This window comes from Triticum urartu, chromosome 3 (genome assembly GCF_003073215.2).
Source record: "Triticum urartu cultivar G1812 chromosome 3, Tu2.1, whole genome shotgun sequence".
Lineage (NCBI taxonomy): Eukaryota > Viridiplantae > Streptophyta > Magnoliopsida > Poales > Poaceae > Triticum > Triticum urartu.
In genome coordinates, this window is record NC_053024.1 from 212238686 (window position 1) to 212259054 (window position 20369).

The 20369-nt window shown below is 48.5% G+C and overlaps 1 protein-coding gene and 1 pseudogene across 2 annotated transcripts; both read right to left on the reverse strand.

The window, feature by feature from the left end:
- Positions 1-1771: 1771 nt before the first annotated feature.
- Positions 1772-4117, reverse strand: LOC125543641 (annotated as a pseudogene).
- A 2095-nt stretch (positions 4118-6212) lies between these two features.
- LOC125543642 (respiratory burst oxidase homolog protein B-like) lies at positions 6213-20044 on the reverse strand. 2 transcript variants are annotated; one of them, XM_048707054.1, is made up of 13 exons: positions 19641-20044; positions 18431-19009; positions 18190-18349; positions 17779-17827; positions 17572-17685; positions 17068-17502; positions 7980-8366; positions 7807-7899; positions 7510-7625; positions 7313-7415; positions 7138-7217; positions 6527-7041; positions 6213-6437 (listed from the first exon to the last, which is right to left on the reverse strand). In XM_048707054.1, the coding sequence occupies exons 2-13, from the start codon at positions 18972-18974 to the stop codon at positions 6328-6330; spliced, it is 2706 nt and encodes a 901-aa protein (XP_048563011.1). In that variant the 5' UTR covers positions 18975-19009; positions 19641-20044; the 3' UTR covers positions 6213-6327. The 2 variants fall into 2 exon arrangements, with proteins under 2 accessions (XP_048563011.1, XP_048563010.1); XM_048707053.1 differs by having other exon boundaries at positions 18431-19012.
- Positions 20045-20369: the final 325 nt, after the last annotated feature.

Genomic DNA, 20369 nt, shown 5'->3' on the forward strand with positions numbered 1-20369 from the left:
TCCTCTCTAGTCGGTGCAGGCACCTCAGGAACATTTTTTTGAGCTGCGCCACTTACCGGTTCAAGAGGTAATACTTCATCAAGTTCTACCTTCCTCCCACTTATTTCTTTCGAGAGAAACTCTTTCTCTAGAAAGGACCCATTCTTGGCAACAAAGATCTTGCCTTCGGATCTGAGGTAGAAGGTATACCCAACAGTTTCTTTAGGGGATCACAAATCAGCCAGCTCACCAAACGTCCAATCTGCCCCCACATGGTCATTTGATTTGGTCAATGCAACATACGGTTGTCCCTCCCCTTCCTCATTCCTTATTTTCTTCTCGCGTCCCAGCACAACCCACTCGTAGTGCCGCTCTTGTAGTAGGAACAAGCACCGTTCGACGGCGATGCCGCATACCTCGCAACAATGACTTATGTTGTCAACTGATGAGCTCGTTGCACCAACACCGTCCCCATCCCATCATCGGCAATCTCTACATTCCGGACAAATGAGCTCGCGGCACCGGCATTGTTCCCCATTGTAGCAGTGGTGATGCTGCAACTCGATGAGCTAGGCCACATGGTCATTTGATTTGGTCAATGCAACATACGGTTGTCCCTCCCCTTCCTCATTCCTTATATTCTTCTCACGTCCCAGCACAACCCACTCGTAGTGCCGCTCTTGTAGTAGGAACAAGCACTGTTCGACGACGACGTCGCATACTTCGCAACAATGACTTATGTTGTCAACTGATGAACTCGTTGCACCGACGCCGTCCCCATCCCAGCGTCGGCAATCTCTACATTCCGAACAAATGAGCTCACGGCACCGACGTCGTTCCTCATTGTAGCAGTGGTGATGCTGCAACTCGATGAGCTAGCAGCGCGACGATGCCCACATCACAACAAGGGTGATGCTGCAGTCACATGACCTCCTAGCATCGGTGATGCTGCGAGCAGTGGGTGATGTTGTGAACCCTCATCCCTGCTCTGCTCTTGCAGCACCCCTGGAGGCCCTATTGTAACAGACATCGTCGGGCATCTCCCTGTCGTAGCATCCACTGCCCATCACAACACACATCACCCTCCTCCTTCAGTTTAGTCATTGGCATCTTCATAGCATACCACGGTCGCCATCGAAGCACTTCTCACAACTCCTTACAACTGTGTGCGGTCGATGTTGCAACGCTCCTCTTGCAGCATTGCGACATGTGCCTTTTTAGCACGAAGTGCCGCCATGCAGCACCCCACCCCCATTGGAGTGCAACACGCATGGTGGCCCCTGTTGCCGACCTTGCAGCACCATTGCCCCTGGCTATGGTATCGGGGCCTAGCTTCCTTGTAGTAGTGGCGGCTACCGTTAGCGCGCGCGGGGGGGGGGGGGGGGGGGAGGTTGTTCCCGTGCATGAGGACAACGATATGGCAGCATGTCTCGTGACAAATGTGCAATTAGTTCATAAATAAGACACTTGGTTGAAAAATGTCAACCGTGTTTTGTAAAATACATAAAATCAAAACTATAACTGCACGTAGATTTGTTTGGTAGTGAGACATAACCTCACGTACCAGATGGTCACGAGGCACGGATTATTTCCGAGGTTCGGTCCTCATTATGCAACAAACACCATACAGTCCATACTCCTCATTATGCAACAAACACCATATAGTGCCTTCGGCAAGTTGGATGTCATCTCGTCAAGCCCAATACATGGCATTTGTGGCACGGAAATACAATGAAATCACTTCCCCTCAGACAAGCCCCCATCGGTATCCGCAATTGCCGGACATTGTTCAGGTCTCTAGAAGAGCTCAGGATGTTTTTTATTTTTTGTACCCATAAGCAGTTAACTGTTCAACAAGCATATAACAACAAACAGAATCACCACCATCCAAAGTCATATTATAACTCCACGAATATACGAGTAGATGGATGAATGGTTGTCCTTCAAGGCATATACGAGTAGATGGATGCCAAATTGCTAAAGGCATGCTGGCTAGGCTAGGAGCGTTCCATCCATCACAGTAAGAGCTTCTCCCTGGATCTGCACTCTCTGATTTGCGTCATCCAGTTGCAGGTATAGTGTTCCACCCCTTGGAGATGCCTGATGATACATATGAAGGAAAGCCAACATCATGGTTCAGCTGATCGAGTGCATGTTGCAGCACCATTTTTTAAATAAAATATTTTTTGAGTTTATATCAATTAAATTGCTGAAAACACAGCTAAGCACATACTTGAAATGCCGTCATTTTTTGCTTCCCCAGCTTTCTACCCCAATAGGGTGCCAAAACACAATGTGTACTGCCAGTAACAGGGTCCTGTCGAAATATAGTGATCAAAGGGTATGAGTTATGGAACAGGAAGATGTATTACATGGAGAATATCGAATGCCAATATACGCCCAATGGTAAATGTTGAATGAATGAGTTTTTTCTTATACTCCCTCCGTCCCAAAATAAGTGTTGCTGATTTAGTACAAAGTTAGCACAATGTTGTACTAAATCAGCAACACTTATTTTGGGACGGAGGGAGTATATACTTAGTGTTCAACTACTCCTATGTAATACAAGACATTCCAATTCCTTGGTGAAATTATCTGTCACAACTGCAAGGTAAAAACTGCCTAGTTAACACTACTAATTACGAAATCGAGACAAGGAAGGCTCAGAACAAGCTGGAAGTAGACAACTCAATAGACTACATGACTATGGTAACCAGACTGAAAGATGTAAACATTACACATGAGCATAATTAGGTACCGCAACTTGGGAGAGGCAATCATGCACTCATATTTAGTTAGCTAAGTACATATTGAAGTACAAAAAATGGTCGATGATGTGGTAAGTTAAATAAGTTTCGCCGTTTCTATATGCTTTGGACTAACAAAGGACATCACCTCATCTATCCCAAATTTTGGGCAGAAGAAACGTGTAAAGAAGTCATAACCCAGATCCAGCCGGCGCCGGTCCTGTAACAATAAGACCCCTGCAGGCCAAGTTTTTAATTTCATCGATGCTAGGAAGGATATTAACAACTTCTTTTCCTGAAGAAAGTTCCACCTGAAAATCATGCAAGATTTTTATTGACAATTAATGTTTCTGAAAGACCATACATTCGCACCAGCATGCTCCATTATAAAATGAGGAAGTTGATCCTCAAATGTAACTATGGAAACAAAAATATGGGGAGAGACAGTACAATGAGGTCGCCGTCGGTAGCCGATTTGTGAACGCTGACAATGGGTGCACCGTTTAGGGTCTCCAGAATCGACGGCGTTTCGTTGCATTCCAGAAAACCAATCATGGGGAAATCCAGCTCAATAAACAGCTTCCCCTGCTCCTCACCAGGGACGCCAGTGCTCCCTGGTGCAGGGACTTTCTTGGCAGTCAGGATCCCGGACCTGGTCATGAACTCCAGCTTGCCATGCTCCGGAAGAACAGTCGTGAAGAGGAAGTGCGCAGAGGCCAACGTCGCGTGGCCGCAGAGGTCAACCTGAAAACAATGAAATGATGAGTCAAGGTAGGTAACTGTGCAAATCAACATGTTCAGAAGTTCAGGTCGATACTGGTCGTAAGAGGGGGCTCTGGGATTTGTGGACGAGATGGATGGGGAGCCAGGATACCTCGGTGACGGGAGTGAACCATCGGAGGTGGAACCGCGGGGCTGCGCCGGCTCCCCCGGAGGAGTCCCGGGCGAGGAAGGCGGTCTCCGAGAGGTTGAACTCGGCGGCGACGGACTGCATCCACCGGTCGTCCACGGCCGCGGAGGCGCCCTCCTCTTCGAGGAGGCATACTGCGGCGGGGTTGCCCTTGAACGGCTCAGCCGCGAAGGCATCCACCTGCGACGAGACAGACGATGACGGCCGCGCCAGCGTCACTTCTCCTTCCGGACAGATTTGCGAGTGAAGAACAGGAGAGGGGAAGATAGTAGTACTGACCACGGCGTATCGGATGGCTTTTTTCCCCATTTCTCCGAACAAGGCGGCGGCGGCGGCGGCGGCAGGGTAACAGCAACGGCGGCGGCGGCGGCGGCTGCAAATTTGCGGGAGCTGCTGATAATCGTGGGGACACTGGGGAGGTAGTCAAGTACTCCCTCCGTAATCAGCAATGACAAGTACAACATGGAGATTTTGTCTTCCCGTCAGTTGTCACCGGAGTAACTAAATAATACTCGTTGAGTCCGGAATTACCCGCCGCTTAAACGGATATACTAGTATATTGCACTAAAATACTTCTGGATACATCTAAGACACTAATTTCCAACAGAGGTAATACATGAATGTATATTTTTCAGTGGTGAGCGAACTTCTGTGGACTTTCGTGCTTTCCCGTCATACTAAGTTGGGTTTTCATTTTTCTATGTTGAACCTTGTCATTGTTTATTTGTGTTTTTAAAAGAAAGGCCTAAGGAGCGTTCGGCTTTAAATTAATGAAGCTAACTAGATAAGAGTATACAATGTACAAAGTCAGACATTACAACTAGAGCAAATGATAGTACTTATATAGACTAGCTCAAATCAAAGGAGCAATACGACCAGAAAAGACATAAAGCTAAGGATCACATCGACTGATTACATCATAATAGGCTGCAGAAGTGGACATCCTTAATCTTTTTTAACACCCCTCAGGCCACCTTGTCCTTCCTCTTTTCTTAGAGGCCTCTGTGCTGAAAAAATATAGCCTATTTAAAAATGTAATCAGTCGAATGGTGTAGGATACAACTCTTTATAGTAAGTTTGTTGTGCCAAGCCTGAAAAGCCCAAGCCATTGCCGCAAACAAGCGCTAAATGATTCTACATTATAGACCTCGGATATCAGATAGAAGAATAGGAATATGCTAAGACGATTTGAGGACCCGGGTACACCCAAAGCTTTTCCAAACACAACTCCAAAGAAATTTGACCGGAGCACATTTGAAAGGGGATGTGGTCTACGTCCTCAGGAGCTCTGCAAGGAGCACGTGAAAAGTTCCTAGGTCCATGGCATTTTTGGAGGTTAAGGTCGAGGGAAGTCTATCATTGGTCGCTTGCCAAAGGAAGACCTAAATCTTAAGGGGGGCACGGTGGACCAGAGGGCCTTCGTGTAATGCATCGGAGGGCCATGGAAATTTTTAGCATAGATATATTTCACCAAGAAGCAAGCCGATGCTTTTCAGGTCCCCACGGATGACGTCCCTTTCGTCAATGAGATGAACTTGATTGAGTTCAAGGAGAAGGGCTTCGGAAGAGTGTGTGGTGTGAACCTTTATGTGGATGTTTGTGGCTCGGGCGGTTTGCTTTATATATAAAGCGAAGCGAAAGCCTTTTTTCAATAAGATGCCCTATCCGTTGTGTTGAAGTTTCCGAGGAAGGGGAGGTTGATACCCATGTTGCATCACTTCCTTTACAAGAATTTTTGGATTAGAAGCAATTACGAAAAGCTCTGGTATTTGGCATATAGAGCAGTGTTGTGGAGCCATTTGGTATCGGCCCCCATTACAAACCGAGAAATGAACTCCCACATTAAAAATGCACTTCTGAATCCCAGTCCAGATTTGGGAGCCCCGCTTCTTAGAAGTGAAGAATGAAGAAGTTGGCAAGTATTTTTTTTCTTAAGGAGTTGGGCCCAGAGACTGGTGTCATTTTGAGAGATTTCCAAATCTATTTGGTTAAGAGGGCTAGGTTGTTTTTTTTTTTGGTGTTGGAAATCCCAAGACCAGGGAGGGACGCATATATCCTCCCCGCGGATCATGTGTTATTTGTGTTTGATGGCTGTAACTGCAAATATCAACCAGAGGGAATGAATGGAAGATTTTCAAAAATTCTTTGGATAAAATGATCTAACCAAAGACAATCTGTTGGAACTGGTTTGATGTTTTTCCGTCATGCAAAGCACCATAAAGGGGTTGAACCAGTTAAAAAAAACTTCATTTATGCAAATCAACCCTATTAGCATCAACTTGCAAAAATAACGTAGGTTACATATGTTATGGATGCAACTCGATTGTATTGCAAGGCCCAAGAGGCGGCAAAGAGACAACGACCGCGTGAGTAGAGGATCAAGCACAAGTTGTGCATGCTAAAAGTAGACCTAGACTCTAATACCATGTTATGGATGCAACTTGATTGTATTGCAAGGTCCAAGGAGCATATATCTTACACAAGACTTGGGTACAAGGAAAGGAAACATGGTCTAATAGGATTCCTAAACCTTATACTCCTTAACAACATAGAGTAAACAAGACTGAACACAAGACTAGGCAAAACCTCCCATTTTATTTCCCTACCTTTACAAAATAATAATAATAATACAACCCATATAATTCACCTGATGAAGCATGGCATAGACATGTTCTTATACAAGTTACAGTACTAGAAGTTCTCCTTGTGAAACTCAAACTTTGTGTTTGTCTTGTGGGTGAAATCTGCCGACAACTGCCGCAACTGTGGCACAAGAACAGGCTCACCACAATAGAAAACCCCTGAAACAAAATTAAAGGTTAGCAGATGATGATGGTAATTACCCACATTTGTAGTACCAGATCGATGTGAGAATGGAAGGAAGACAGACCGACGCGCTGGTTCTCATGGTTGACCGCGACACGCTTGAAGACGCTTCGCCAATTAGGCCTGGCAAAGTGAGTCTTGACGCTGGTTCCAGACAAGATGTCAACTCCCTTCTTTGCATGCTGGAGTTCTTGGAGCATGACAATGAGCGCGGAACGAGCATCGCCCTCTTGATACACACTCGAGCAATGGTTGTGGAGCTCGATCACTTGATCCTTGTCCTTCTCAGCCACCTCGTTCATCACCCCTCTGAACCATTCAAAGGAGCCCTCCTCCCTTGTGACCCAGTAGAAGTAGGCCCTCTTCGTCATAAATTGTCTCTTCTTTGCCTTACCAGTGGTGCTCCCCGGCTCTGCTCCACCAACCGATCCCCCAGGCTGGATGTGGTTAAGCACATCCTTCACAATGCTGATCAAAGGGGTGGCTCCAATGCCAAGCCCAATGAGGAGTAGCACATCGTATTCCCGGTAATCTTGTGCTGGAGCACCATATGGTCCATCAATCAAAAGTTTAGGGAATCTTGTACATGTCAAACAAAGTTTAGGGTCAGACAGGAGTTTACAATATATTGCGCCGTAATACATTTTTGAAAAAGCTGAAGAAGTTCCTTTTCACCTTGCGTTGCAGTCAGTGATTCCCCTGGAGAGGTCAGCTCTAAGGAGTCCACTTTCTCCTTCAGCTGGAGGCCGACACGCCTGGTTTATAGTTAAGGTTGTTATCGGTTACTTGGACAAACTTCCAATAGGATGTGATCACTGGATGAACCGAAAGCCAAGAGAAGCTGATTTACCTCAGAGAAGACTGTCCTAAGCCGAGAAGTCCAATCACCCCTTGTGCGGATGTGGACACTGAGGTAATTATCTCCTGGTGCCGATGTAATGGAAAACGGATGCCTGTGATGGAACAAATTTTCCGTACTATTAGTCATCTGCTGATTTCATAATAAAATTAACGCAACTGTTTCTCAAAGGTTGTAACGGTAGGCACCATTCATATGGAGATACAGCTCTGCAATTTATGAAGATGTACTGCCCACTCCGGTATCTAAAACCAGTTGGCTTGGACATATAAAGAGCCAACACATGCCCAGGATATACCGCAACCTGTTGAAGACACAAAAGTTGAAAGCTTATTTCTGTTCACAATACATCTCCCATATTAAATGGGTTGGTATTTATTAAGACCCACTACATTTACAAGAAAAGTAGTTGTCTATAGGATTGTTTAAGGTCAAAAAGACAAACAAGGAAAAACTATATGAAAGGGGTTGTTTAATAGTGGTACCTTCTGAATCTTAACTGCATCATGGCTCCTAAATAACCGAACAATGCGCTCGCATGAATATAAGAAGACAGGATAAGCGATGTACATCCATGTCTGATAACAATAAGAAACTATCAATAAGTATTAATATTGACCATTGCATTTTTTAGTGGCATTAGGGTATAGGCTTTTACCGATTTCTTGTACCACTCCTTCGTCAGATACAAACTTGTTCCATGGACGATGAGCAGCGCATACACAATAGCAAATAGGTGGTGCGTAAACCAAAAGGCATTGAAACCAGTCATCTTCTTGAGTGGATTAGTGTCCTTCAGCTTGTTACGTCGGAACCATGGCTGAGCTAATACAAAAGCTATTGACATGAGCACTACCATGACAATACCTGTCCACCCTGCAGTTCCTTTTACAAACCACCAGTAGTTTGGTGGCCTTTTGTCCCCAAAGAAAGGCTTCATTGGTTCATATTTTGCATCACTTGCATGGAGCAAGAGAGGAAAATCACATGTCAGATGAGCACCTGCATGCAGAGCAACACCAACTGCAACACCTGCTGCTATTACCTGCACAATAAAATATCGTACCGAGGATTATGTTGGTCACAATTTACTAGTGCTAAATTATCTATCAGACATCGTCAACAGGTTACTCTAATTGGCTCATTGATAAGATATTGTGTGCTCACATGCAATGCAAAGCTTCAGGATGCCAAAAATCCATTTGTGTTCCATAATGACTGAACGGTGGACAACATCCTAATCCAGTCAGGACTCCCAGAGTCCAAAGATAAGAGGATTTTGCAACCGTACTATGGCCAGGATTACTACCCTCTCTTTTTAGGTCATGGAGAAATATGTTTGTTTTTTTCAGAAAAGGAGGAATCACCCCCGGCCTCTGCATCTGGGAGATGCATGCGGCCATATTATTTATTATTCACAAAGACCTTACAAAGAAATACAACAGTAAGCCCAAGGCCACCATCTAGAAGACACTGTCGCTACTCCTATCCTCTTGATGAAGGTGTGCCGAATGTCCGGGCCAAATACCAAACAGGCATCGCACAAAAGCCTAACATCTAACGCCGGATGCCCCATCCAAAGCCACATAGGCGGGACTGGGTAACACTCCGGTCCGGCGCACTCTCAGTGAGTACCACACGCACACGCTGCAAAGGGCCGTCACCTCCGTCTTCCCTCGATTCATCCTCAAAGCATGTACTGACGTATCGACCTTGTCAGGCCTCTCTGCCATCGACGCCACCACGACGCCAGACAACGTCGACCTTCTGCGCGTGTCCATCGCCACACATCTGACGCCAAGCCTCCACTGCTCCATGCCGCCGAGAACCGCCGCCATGAATATGTAGAAATAAACACCGCTCCACCGAAGAAGCCATCCACAGGTCCCTCGAGCCCGAGTGCAACTCCAAGAATGCCGCCCCCAAGGGGGTAACGACACATGAATGCCGCCGTCATCCGATCAGCTGATTTAGGGTTTCCCCTGGAGGTATTGGGTGGGGTTGGGAGCTTCACCTCGATGATGCCTTCATGAAGGAAACGATGATAAGGGCATCGTCATCACCGGCTCCGGCCAACGACCAAAGACCAACTTTTCACCCGGATCCGTCCCAAGGAATCCACCCGACAACCTGTGCACTGTCTCGATCACCTTCAAAGCCCTAGATCTAGCCGCCTAGATCCGGCGACCAACCGCAACAGCAGTGCTACCGTAGGAGCCCTGGCGCACCGGCCACTGCCTGAATGCGCCACCACTGAAGCCTGGGAGGAGGGCTACCACCCCACCTCGCCAAACCGCGAGAGCCGCCGAGATGGATCCCGCACGCTCATCACCGTCTCTGATCTGAACCAATCCGCGGCAAAACCACAAGATCGGCGATGCAGATCCGCCTTGGATAGGGACAGCACCACGCCATGCTGCCGCGGGAAGCCCGAGCTTCACCCGCCGCCACCTTCCAAGGCCGCCGCCCCAGGATCCAGTTGTTAGGAAATATGCAACTTGTATTTCCAGGATGCCATAGGCCAGTATATATACATACATGTACAGGTGTGGAATATATGCAGGAAACCCCTTATACAATAGGGTAAATACGAAAGGTTACATGGCTATATATATAATACTCTAACACCCCCCTCAAACTCATGGTGGATTAACAACACTGAGTTTGGAGAGATAGAAGCCATGCTGCGCTCTAGTCTGGGCCTTCATCAGAAAATCCGCCAACTGTAACTTGGAAGGCACATACTGAAGAGCAATAACCTGATCCTGCACACCGGCGCGCACATAGAAAACATCAACACCAATATGCTTGGTGAGCTCATGCTTCACAGGATCGCGCGCAATGCTACTAGCGCCTGTACTGTGTCAGATAAGAGCAAAGTAGGTGTAGTAATAGAAACACCAAAATCTTGAAGTAACTCAGCCTCTGCACTCGAACGGGAAACTGCAATCTGCTTCGTCTTCCAGGCAATGAGAGAACCACCAAGAAAAACACAGTAAGCAGAAAGTGAACGGCGATCGGAGGGATCACTAGCCCACGTAGAATCCGAATAGGCCTGAAGCTGTAAAGAACTAGAGCAAGGAAAGAATAGACGGCGAGAGATCGTGCCATGAAGATATCGGAGAACACGAAGGAGGTGACTATAGTGAACCGAAGTGGGAGCGGAGACAAACTGGCTCAGAATATGAACCGGATAAGAGATATCCGGACGAGTGACAGCTAGATAGACAAGACTCCCAACAAGATGACGATAACGCGTCGGGTCAGGCAAGGGGTCACCATCAGTATCACGGAGGTGAACATTGAGCTCCATGGGAGTCTCAACCGACAACGCGCTCGTCAGTAAGAGCAGCACGAGCAAGAAGATCCTGGATATACTTTTCCTGGGATATAAAAAAGCCATCAGAGGTAGAAGAGACTTCAATCCCAAGAAAGTAGCGAAGAGGTCCAAGATCAGACATAAGAAACTGCTCACTAAGACGGGCCTTTACAAAGGCAATATACTCGGGGTCATCCCCCGTGATGATCATGTCATCAACATAAAGAAGAAGAAGAGTCCGACCACGAGGAGAAAGGTGAATAAACAATGCTGGATCATGAGCACTTGCTAAAAAACCAGCAGCAGTGATCACAGAGGCAAAGCGCTCAAACCAGGCGCGGGGGGCTTGCTTAAGGCCATAGAGAGAGCGACGAAGACGACATACCATGCCATCAGGAACAGAATACCCAGGTGGTGGCTGCATGTACACCTCCTCACGCAGCTCACCATTAAGAAAGGCATTCTTAACATCAAGCTGAGATATAGACCAGTGGCGTGCAGAGGCAACGGCAAGAAGTGTACGAACAGTGGTCATATGAGCCACAGGAGCAAAAGTCTCGTCGTAATCACGACCATGCTCCTACTGAAAACCACGAGCCACAAGACGAGCTTTGTGACGCTCAAGAGAACCATCGGAGCGAGTCTTAACCTTGTAGACCGACTTACAAGTGATGGGACGGACACCTGGAGGAAGAGAAACAAGATCCCATGTACCAGTGTGTTCAAGAGCAGCAATCTCCTCTGCCATCGCAAAATGCCATTCTGGATGAACAACAGCCTCACGATAAGAAGTCGGCTCAAGAACAGCAGCACCAGCGGTTGGAAAACCAAGGCGATCAACAGGCGGAAGCGGACGAGGACGCAAGCCATAGGTAGGCTAAGACAAGGAGGACGGCACATCAGCAGATGCATCCACAATACGTGAACGACGAGTGTAATGCTGAGGAAAAGATGGAAGAATACGAGGAGGAATAGCCGAGGTAGAATCAGGAGGTGGAGACGAAGAAATCACCAGGGATGAAGGTGCAGAATCCGGTGACATGTGAGGCGAGGAAACCGTGGGAGATGGTGGCGGCAAATCGGCAAGCGATGGAGCAGTAGAGTGAGCAGGACGGAGAGGCAAGGGCTTAACTGGAGTGATAGGCGTGTCGGGAAAAGTGAGGAAAGAGATATCCTCCACTGAAAAGGTCGAGGAAGATGGACGCGGGTAGAAGGGACGCGACTCATCAAAAGTCACATCCAAGAAATACACATCCGACGACCGATAGGATCCCAACAACGATAGCCTTTATGCTCATCACTATAGCCTAAGAAAACACACTCAACAGACTGAGCGGTCAGTTTGGTGCGTTCGCGAGGGACAAGAAGAACATAGCAAACACAACCAAACAAGCGAAGCGTCGAATAATCAGGAGAACGATCAAAGAGACGCTCGAAAGGAACACCACCCTGGAGAGCAGCGGACGGCTGAAGGTTAATGAGATAGGTGAAGGTGAAGATAGCCTCGGCCCAAAAATGAGGTGGAAGAGAAGCAGCGATCATCAACGCACGAGCCGTCTCAAGAAGGTGGCGATGCTTTCGCTCAGCCACGCCATTCTGAGCATGAGCACCAGGACAAGAGAACTGAGGAAGAGTGCCCTGCTCAGCAAGAACACCACGCAATATCTTAGAAATATACTCGCCAGCGGAGTCAGCACGGAACACACGAATAGGCGAAGAGAATTGAGTGTGAACCATGGCAGCAAAACGCTTATAGATGGAAAGAACCTCACTGCGAGAAGTCATAAAATAAAGCCAAGTGTAACGAGAGAAATCATCTATGAAAATAATATAGTATCGATGGCCCCCTTTCGAAGCGAAGGGAGCCGGACCCCATACATCAGAATGGACTAAATCAAAAGGACACTGAGACACCGACTCACTAGTAGGATAAGGTAACTGAATCTGTTTTCCTAGTCTACAACCCTGACACTCTAAAGAGACATCTCCTGAGACAGACCCCAGAAGACCTCGACGAACTAATGACGACAAGCGAGAGCCACAAAGATGACCAAGTCGATGATGCCACTGCTGGAAGGAGCCGGTAGCTGAAGCGACAAAAGCGGATGGACTGGCGATAGTGGTAGCAGCGGAAGGAACATGAAGCCGGTCTAGCTCCCAAAGACCCTGAGAGTCACGGCGGCGAGGGCCAGCCCCAACCAAAGTGTGCTTTCGACGATCCTGAACAGAACAAGAGTCAACGTCAAGGATGCGCGACAACCAGAATCAGTAAGTTGACCAGCAGAAAAAAGATTCATGGTAAGTCGAGGAACATGAGCAACATCAGGAACAGAGTAAGAAGGTGTGGTAAGATTGCCTCGACTAGCAACAGAAAGAGGAGTACCATCGGCAGTGAGTACATGAACAGGAAAACCAAGCGATTTAAGAGAGGACAAAGTTGAAGAATGAGAAGACATATGAAAAGAAGCTCCGGAGTCCATAACCCACAAGGATGTACCTGACTGTGTAGAGGGTGGTTGCTCAGTACGGGAAGCATCAGTCACAGAAGCTGCAGTACCCGTCGAAGGAGAACCTGAAGCGGCAAGCAGACGCTTAAGTCGCAGAATATCCTGCTCAGTCAAGGCAGTGGCGGAAGATGTCGAAGTAGAAGAAGTCCCTGAAGCTGATGATCGCGCCTTACGCAGGTGTTTCTTCTTCTGGAAGCACTGATACTCAACATGACCATCCATATTGCAGTAGCCGTAGTGAGGACGAGACCAACCCTGGCCGCCCGTAGGAGTAGGCAAGAGCGGAGGAGCACTGGAGCGGGATGGAGTCGGTGCAGCAGGCGACATAACAAGGACTCGAGCAGCGAGCACAGAGGGAACCTCAAGTAGACCAGCACCACGTAGGCGAGTCTTCTCAGCACAAATCTCAGAAAGCGCCTCCATGAGGGAGATACGACCACGAGCAAACAACTGAGCACGCCGGGGCTCAAACTCCTTACGGAGCCGAGATAAGAACTCGTAGACACGATGAAACTCCAAATCAGCCCGCACAGCCTGGCAACACTGACAAGTACGGCAACCAGCAGTGCGGAGAGAATCAAGCTGACGCTAGATAGCAGAACTCTGAGCATAGAAATCGTCAACACTGGAGTCACCCTGCTGAAGAGCATGTTCCTGTCGGACCACAGACAGATATAAGGCATCACCAGAGGGCTGACAGCGCTGACGAAGACGGGTCCACATCTCAGATAGGGTAGGGAGCCCCAAGAACTCAGAGGCAAACTGAAGCAGAACACTAGCAGTGAGAACAGCTGCGGCACGGGCATCCTCATCAAGCCACTGAGTGTAAGCAGAAAGAGCCTCATTATAAGTCTGAAGAGCCTCCTCATAAGTCGAAACCTGCGCATCATAAGCATGGACGGCAGTGTCATCTGCAAGCTTAGCTGCATCCTTCGCAGCTTGATTAGCATCGGCAGCAAGAACCGGTGGCGTCGGCGGAGTAGGGGCCACAGGTGGAACCGGACATGGCGGACAACGGACCTCGCCAGAAAGAACGCCCCAAAGACGAATGCCACGCATATGAATGCTCATGAAGCCAACAAACTCGATGTAGTTAGTGCCATCAAAGATCACCGGACAGCGAGGAACTGCGACATAGCTTGACGGTGTAGACATTTTTTTTGGCAATCATCGGCAGACAGCAGTACAGACAGAGGGTCCTAACGATCAGCGTAGTCAGCGCTCGCGGCGGCAGCAGATGGATGGTACAAGAGCCAGCAGCAGGGGCGAAATCCAGCGAGGGACGGCCGGATCGGACGCAGGCGACGAAGACCGGCGACTGGCGGCCTGTTCCGGCGAGAGGCGTCCGGGTCCGATGAGGGGCGGCGAAAAACCAGGCTGGCTGTGGAAGATCGATTACGGGCGGAGGCTCCTGTGCTGACTTGATTTAGAGTGATCACGGGGCAGGACCTGGAGCTAGCATGATAGGATCTGGAGCTAGCGTGATCTGGACGGGAAGGAGTTGAACGGCGGCTGCAGGGAAGGAGAGGAGCGGCCTTGGGTTGACCGGCTGCTACGGGACAGAAAAAGGCAGCGACGACGGACACGGAGATCAATAGCACGAGTTGCAGCGTGCAAAAAATTGACCTAGCTCTAATACCATGTTAGGAAATATGCAACTTGTATTTCCAGAAGGCCATAGGCCAGTATATATACATGCACAGGTGTGGAATATATGCAGGAAACCCCTTATACAATAGGGTAAATACGAAAGGTTACATGGCTATATATATAATACTCTAACACCAATCGCCGCCGATAGGCTGAGCCGCCGGCCACCGCGACCAAGGCCACCATGACCCCGCTAGCCCATCGAACGGCCGGCGCCACCAGATCTTCCTCGGAGTCTAGCAGCTCCGCCGACCCCGCCCAGCACCACGCCACCGCCTTGCGCCGCCGCGACGCAAATCGGGGGAAAGCGCCCCGGCGCCATGGGTGACCCGCCTCACCGATCTGGCGCGGAAGGGAAGAGAAGAGAGCCTCCGCCGCCGCCATCAGCCACCTGGGGCTTCACCCGACGACCTCCTCTAGCGGCGGCGGAGGGGAAGGGAAGGATGGACGTGCCCGGCGGCGGGGGCTAGGGTTTCCACCCGAGCCGCCCTAGCGGGAGGGCGACGCGGGGACATGAGGGATGCAAGATCTCATGAGATAGGAAAGGGCCAGGTGATTGGGCCCATGGAGAAATATGTAATAACATTAGTTGTGCCAGTGCAAACGCAATCAACACAAAGCAAGGTAGGAGCAATTAGAGGTGTTTGAGAGGATTAGAGGCTAGTTTTTTGCTTTACAAGAAACAATACATTTCATACTGCATGCATTTAAAAAAACAGATATATACAGGCAAGAAAAGTGGAAAACAAACTAGACAAAGTTATCTCAGGGTATAATAGTAGGTTCTTGTATAAGAAAGGATCCAATGGTCCTAAATGGTTTGAAAGGATTGTAAGAGAACAAAAATCCCTTCAACTCGTTCGAGGTTGTATGTAAGGCAAATGTGTGACTTGCAAAATCTTCTCTCATCATGAACATTTCATTGTTTTTCTCTTCGTGGGGAACATCAACAGTGCGGAGCATGGGTCAGATTCTGAGGCGCTCCACATGTCGCCTCCTCCAGGGCGACCGGGGGCGCTAACCCTAGCCAGCGCCGCCACCACCTCTTCCATCCTCCCCTCTCCCCTCGTCATCCCTAGAGGTGGCCGCCGGAAAAGCCCGTGTGCCGCCACTGACGGGGACAGCGGGGATCTCGCGTCCCGCGACTGTCGCTTGGCTGCCTAGAGGGGTTGTACACGATGGCACGAGATCTTCCGCCGGCGGATGCTCCTCCCGCCAGCGCGGCGACACTCCGTTGACAACGTGGGGATGGCGAACTCGGATGGGATGTGATCTACGGTGCAAGGGCCCCGGAACGGCGTTCCGGTCATAGCGGCGGCGGCGGCCCGTCCGTCGGGGATGATAGGTCAGGAGGCGGCTCTGTGCTCCTCCATACGGATCTGGGTCGTGAGACTTGCCGGTCCTCGATGCGATTGGAGCTGGAGGTGCGGATTCAGATCGGGAGAAATCCCTAGGCGACACCAGTCGGCCGCGATGGCGGCGACGCCCGTGGGCATCGTCTTTTCTCCATGGAGACGTTCATTAGATCTGCTCTACCTCCACCACGCTATTTGTCTTCCGGGTGAAAACCCTAACTGCAGTAGGCGGCGACGGGGCCTTCGGCGTTGTTCCCTTCCTGAAGGCGCTACCTTGGGAGATAGTTGGCTGGTGGACAATGTTGGGTTGGTGTTGGCGTCGATCTTGATCAGGAGGTGGCGCGGTGTGGCATTTACCTCGTCGGCAACGACGGGTCTCGGCGGCATGGCACAGCGGGGTCTCGGCATTGGACGCGTGCAGGGTAGTGGCGCTGTCTGACGATAGTTGGGCCTGCCAAGGTCAATGCATTGATCTGTCATAAAGTTGGGCGGCGGAATATGGCAGCGGCGGATTCTGGAGCATGCGCATGCGGTGCATGCTGAGGGTCCGCTATACGGTTGGTGCTCCCGGCTTGCCGTTGGACGGCTTGGTGAGGCCACTGGATTAGATGGTGTGCGTTGATGCGTGGTCAGGGCACATCATCAAACTAGTAGGTGTAGCGACATAGATCATAGGAAGGTGACTTTGGATTGATACATGTATTTGTTTTGTCAGACTGTTGAATAATATAATAACGTTGGTTGTGTGCATCGCTCGATGCAGAGGCCCGGAAAAATCATTCTCGTTTCGAGCTCTCTCTCTCTCTAATTTGTTCTTTGATAGTAAATGTGCTTACCACATCTCACATTCTCACTATACGATATCAGATCAAGAGGTTTTCGCACATAAGAACAGGTTCATAATATTAACATTACCTTATGGAAGTTTATGTTGTCATTGAAGGGTACAACAGCTCCAATCTTTGTCTTTGATCGAATCCATGTGATTGTATTACGGCAGACAGGAAGAAGGACCAGGGCCATATTGAATTTTAGGGTCTCTGCGGCACCCTTTGCAGTGGCCACACAGTAGCCCATGATGTGAAATACAGCCCTGTTACGATACTGGATGAACTTCCAAATGAAAAGGGTGATGCAGATTGAAAGCCAGAGAGTCATGACCCATATGCGCTTCCAGTTTTCCTCAACAAAGTACAAAAACTCCTGCCAGTGGCGGCGAAGTGGACTCGTGTCATTGCTAGGTGCGAGCTTCATGCTAAGAGCTTTGCTAAGTTTCGAGCTGTGGGTGGTCGTTGATCTTGCAACAGCTTCAGATGGTGACTGCAGTAAGAGTGCCTCCAAGTCCTCGAGCTGTTAATGTTTAGAGTGGTTAGGAAAAAACTGTGCCGCAATTCTCAACAGTTAGTTTATTGGACATACCTCTATGTAGCCCAAGTTGTTTGGGTCAAGCTCTTCCATAATAAGTGCTGTGTACTCATCAGCTCGCTCTTTGATCTTGGAAAGTTTATTTGCTGATGCACTAAGCGCAATAATCTGCGAAAGCATGTTATCATTTGCTTAATGCCTCAAATTTACACCCTGAGGACATTAAGACTAGATCTTTCAGTTTGGGGTCTTCCTACTAACCTCCTTAACCTCCTCCGAGGTGATTCTTCCATCAGCATTTTTGTCAACCCTGGACAAAGAGGTCAAGACATGTTAAAGTGCTATATTAAATGATGAAAACAAATCAAAACTAAGATTTTATCGATAAAGGGAGTTTTCACTGACTCAACAAATTGCATCAAGGCAATAGAACCAGAAAGAGTTCACACTCAGCCGTCTGGAATAAAAGGAATGCAACCTATGGTGATGGAGGACAGATCCAAAATCATAACCAAATATAAGTCGCTGCGATAGTTTTAATTCAAAATTACAAAATGGTGTCAAGTACTAAATATGAGTTGTTGTGAAATTTGGATTAATTAATCCCATAGAGTGCATCTATCAAGAACGAAGCCGACAAAACAAGTAAATTATTCAGCACAAACTACTAACATGTCAAAGAACGTTTGGAGACGGTTGTCAAAACCCTGATCACTGAGTTGCTCCCAGAAATCTTTCAGCTCCTCCTTAGTCAGCACTTGCTTCACCATCCCTCTCTTCCTTGCTAACGAGTCGAACATTTGCATCGCAAACTCGTCTGACCCATCCATCCCTGCACAATCAAAAGCAGCAATATTTGAATTACCATTCTTTCAGATACTTGCCTCTATTCACTGAAGATGTTTTCAGTTACCAATGCATTTCCCAAATCTCGAACGGAGTAGCATGCCATCAACCTGTAGGTGATTGAACCGTTTCTCCACAGCAGCCCAGCCGTCATTGCCAACTTTGGCAGTCACAAACTGCAAGCCTTTGAGTGCCACTGCAGCACTACTCTTGCTTCGGTCATATCTCTTCCTCACGGTCTTTGGTGCAGGCGTCGGTGGCATCTTCTTGCTCGGATTCGTCAGCTTTAGCCCGTTGGTCACCTGTCTCAGTTTCGATGACAGCTTGCCGCTCCTTGATGAGGAAGGTGACACCAGTGCACCGCTGTGTGCTGAGCCACCATCGTCAACTGGCCTGACATCTTGGATTGACACTGAATCGCGTTGTATGTCAAGGGTAATCTCAACAACCCCGTCGTCGTCGTCTTTGAACCTGGTGGTCTTTGTAGCCCTGTGGCTTGAACCTTCTAAATTTCCACTGTTTGGGATTGATGTCGCAGTATTGTCTTGTGGCCTTCTTGAACTATCAGAATCGGTGACTACCGTGCCAGCTTCAATATCAGGCATCTCCATCTTTATTTACCTCTCAGGGCAATTTCTCCTTGTCTCTGCTGAAAGGACAGCAATCAAGTTACTGCCTTTTTCGGCGAAACAAACTCATAGAACATGCATTTCCTGTTCTATCCACAAATAGAAAGGTAAAAAAAATCGTGATGGATACAAATCAGCGGGAAGGAAAGTAAAATCACAGATTCGCAGTTTGCTCAGACAGACTGAATTATTTACAATTCAGCTATAGGATGCATAAAAAAAACAGGAATATTATTATATAACCTAAAAGAGGAGAGCAGAACGTTGGATCTCTTAACAAGAAATTGACGGCACACTTGTTACGGCAACAGAAAAGGAGGAAGGAATTTGGAACTTTTAAAAGATACTAACGGAAACCAATCAGACGAAATAACTCCCGAACTGGGATTAACACCGAAGCCCCCATCCAGCTGCTCAGATCTAGAAACCATCCCTTCTCCGTGCCAGAAAGGGAGATAGAAAAATGGACAAGAAACAGAGGAACATTCCTAGGAGGGGAGTGAAACATCATCCACTCAAGAGTCAACCGAAATTTGACCACGCTGACTGAACCGAAAATTTGCCAGAAAGGGAGAACCAAACTGACACCAAGAATCAAGCACACTCATTCTTTTGAAAACTCGAAGGGGGGAAGAGATTCTGCCGTACCTTAAACCCGCGAGAGATTTTCGCCACTGATTGGAACCCGGAGCATTTCCCGAAATTCCACCGCAAGAAAAGAGAGTCCAACGCCAACCAAACTGCGCAGGCGCAAACCCTAATGAAAACACACCAGAGCTTTCTGGAACCTAAAGGCACTAGAGAAGGAGAAAGCGGCAACCAATCTTGCACATACAGGTGGCTTTTGCCTGCCTGGTACTGCTGTCCAGCACTCCTGCTCCTACTCCTCCAATGCGACGCGCACCAAATGACACCAGTCCAGTCGCTTCACAAAACAACAAGGGGGAGAGTGCTGGTGGCAGGCAGCAAGGATGGTGAGTGGAGAGTCTGTAGCGCTACTGTGTGTCCGTGGAAGAGAGAGAGGTTGGAGGCGTGGACAGCTTGACACACCTACGCTGATGGCGGCTCAATGGTTGTTGTCCAGGGTCCACAACGCAACCACCTGCTCTTGTCCCGGCACTTATCTCCATTGCGTCAACCTTGAAACCTTATTTAAACTTTGAACGCCGCTAACTGCCACACGTGTGGTATATATGACATGCTCTCACACACCGTGTGTGGTGTGAGTAGGAGGCAACCCACACGAGTTGCGTGTGGGCGGACATTGGAATTGCCCACACATGTGGGCGCGGCTACTTCGTGCCACACGCCCAACAAGTACTACTCATCTTTATCCCGTACATGTGGCACGAAGCAAAAATGTCCACACGTCCTGAC

Excerpts from the sequence above, each read along its gene's own strand:
- LOC125543642 (XM_048707054.1), bottom strand. The coding sequence starts at position 18,974 with ATGGAGATGCCTGATATTGAAGCTGGCACGGTAGTCACCGATTCTGAT. Across the intron at positions 18,350-18,430 it reads GAGATTTGGGAAATGCATTG|GGATGGATGGGTCAGACGAG; the intron begins GTAACTGAAAAC and ends TTGATTGTGCAG. Across the intron at positions 7,218-7,312 it reads TTAGGACAGTCTTCTCTGAG|GCGTGTCGGCCTCCAGCTGA; the intron begins GTAAATCAGCTT and ends ACTATAAACCAG.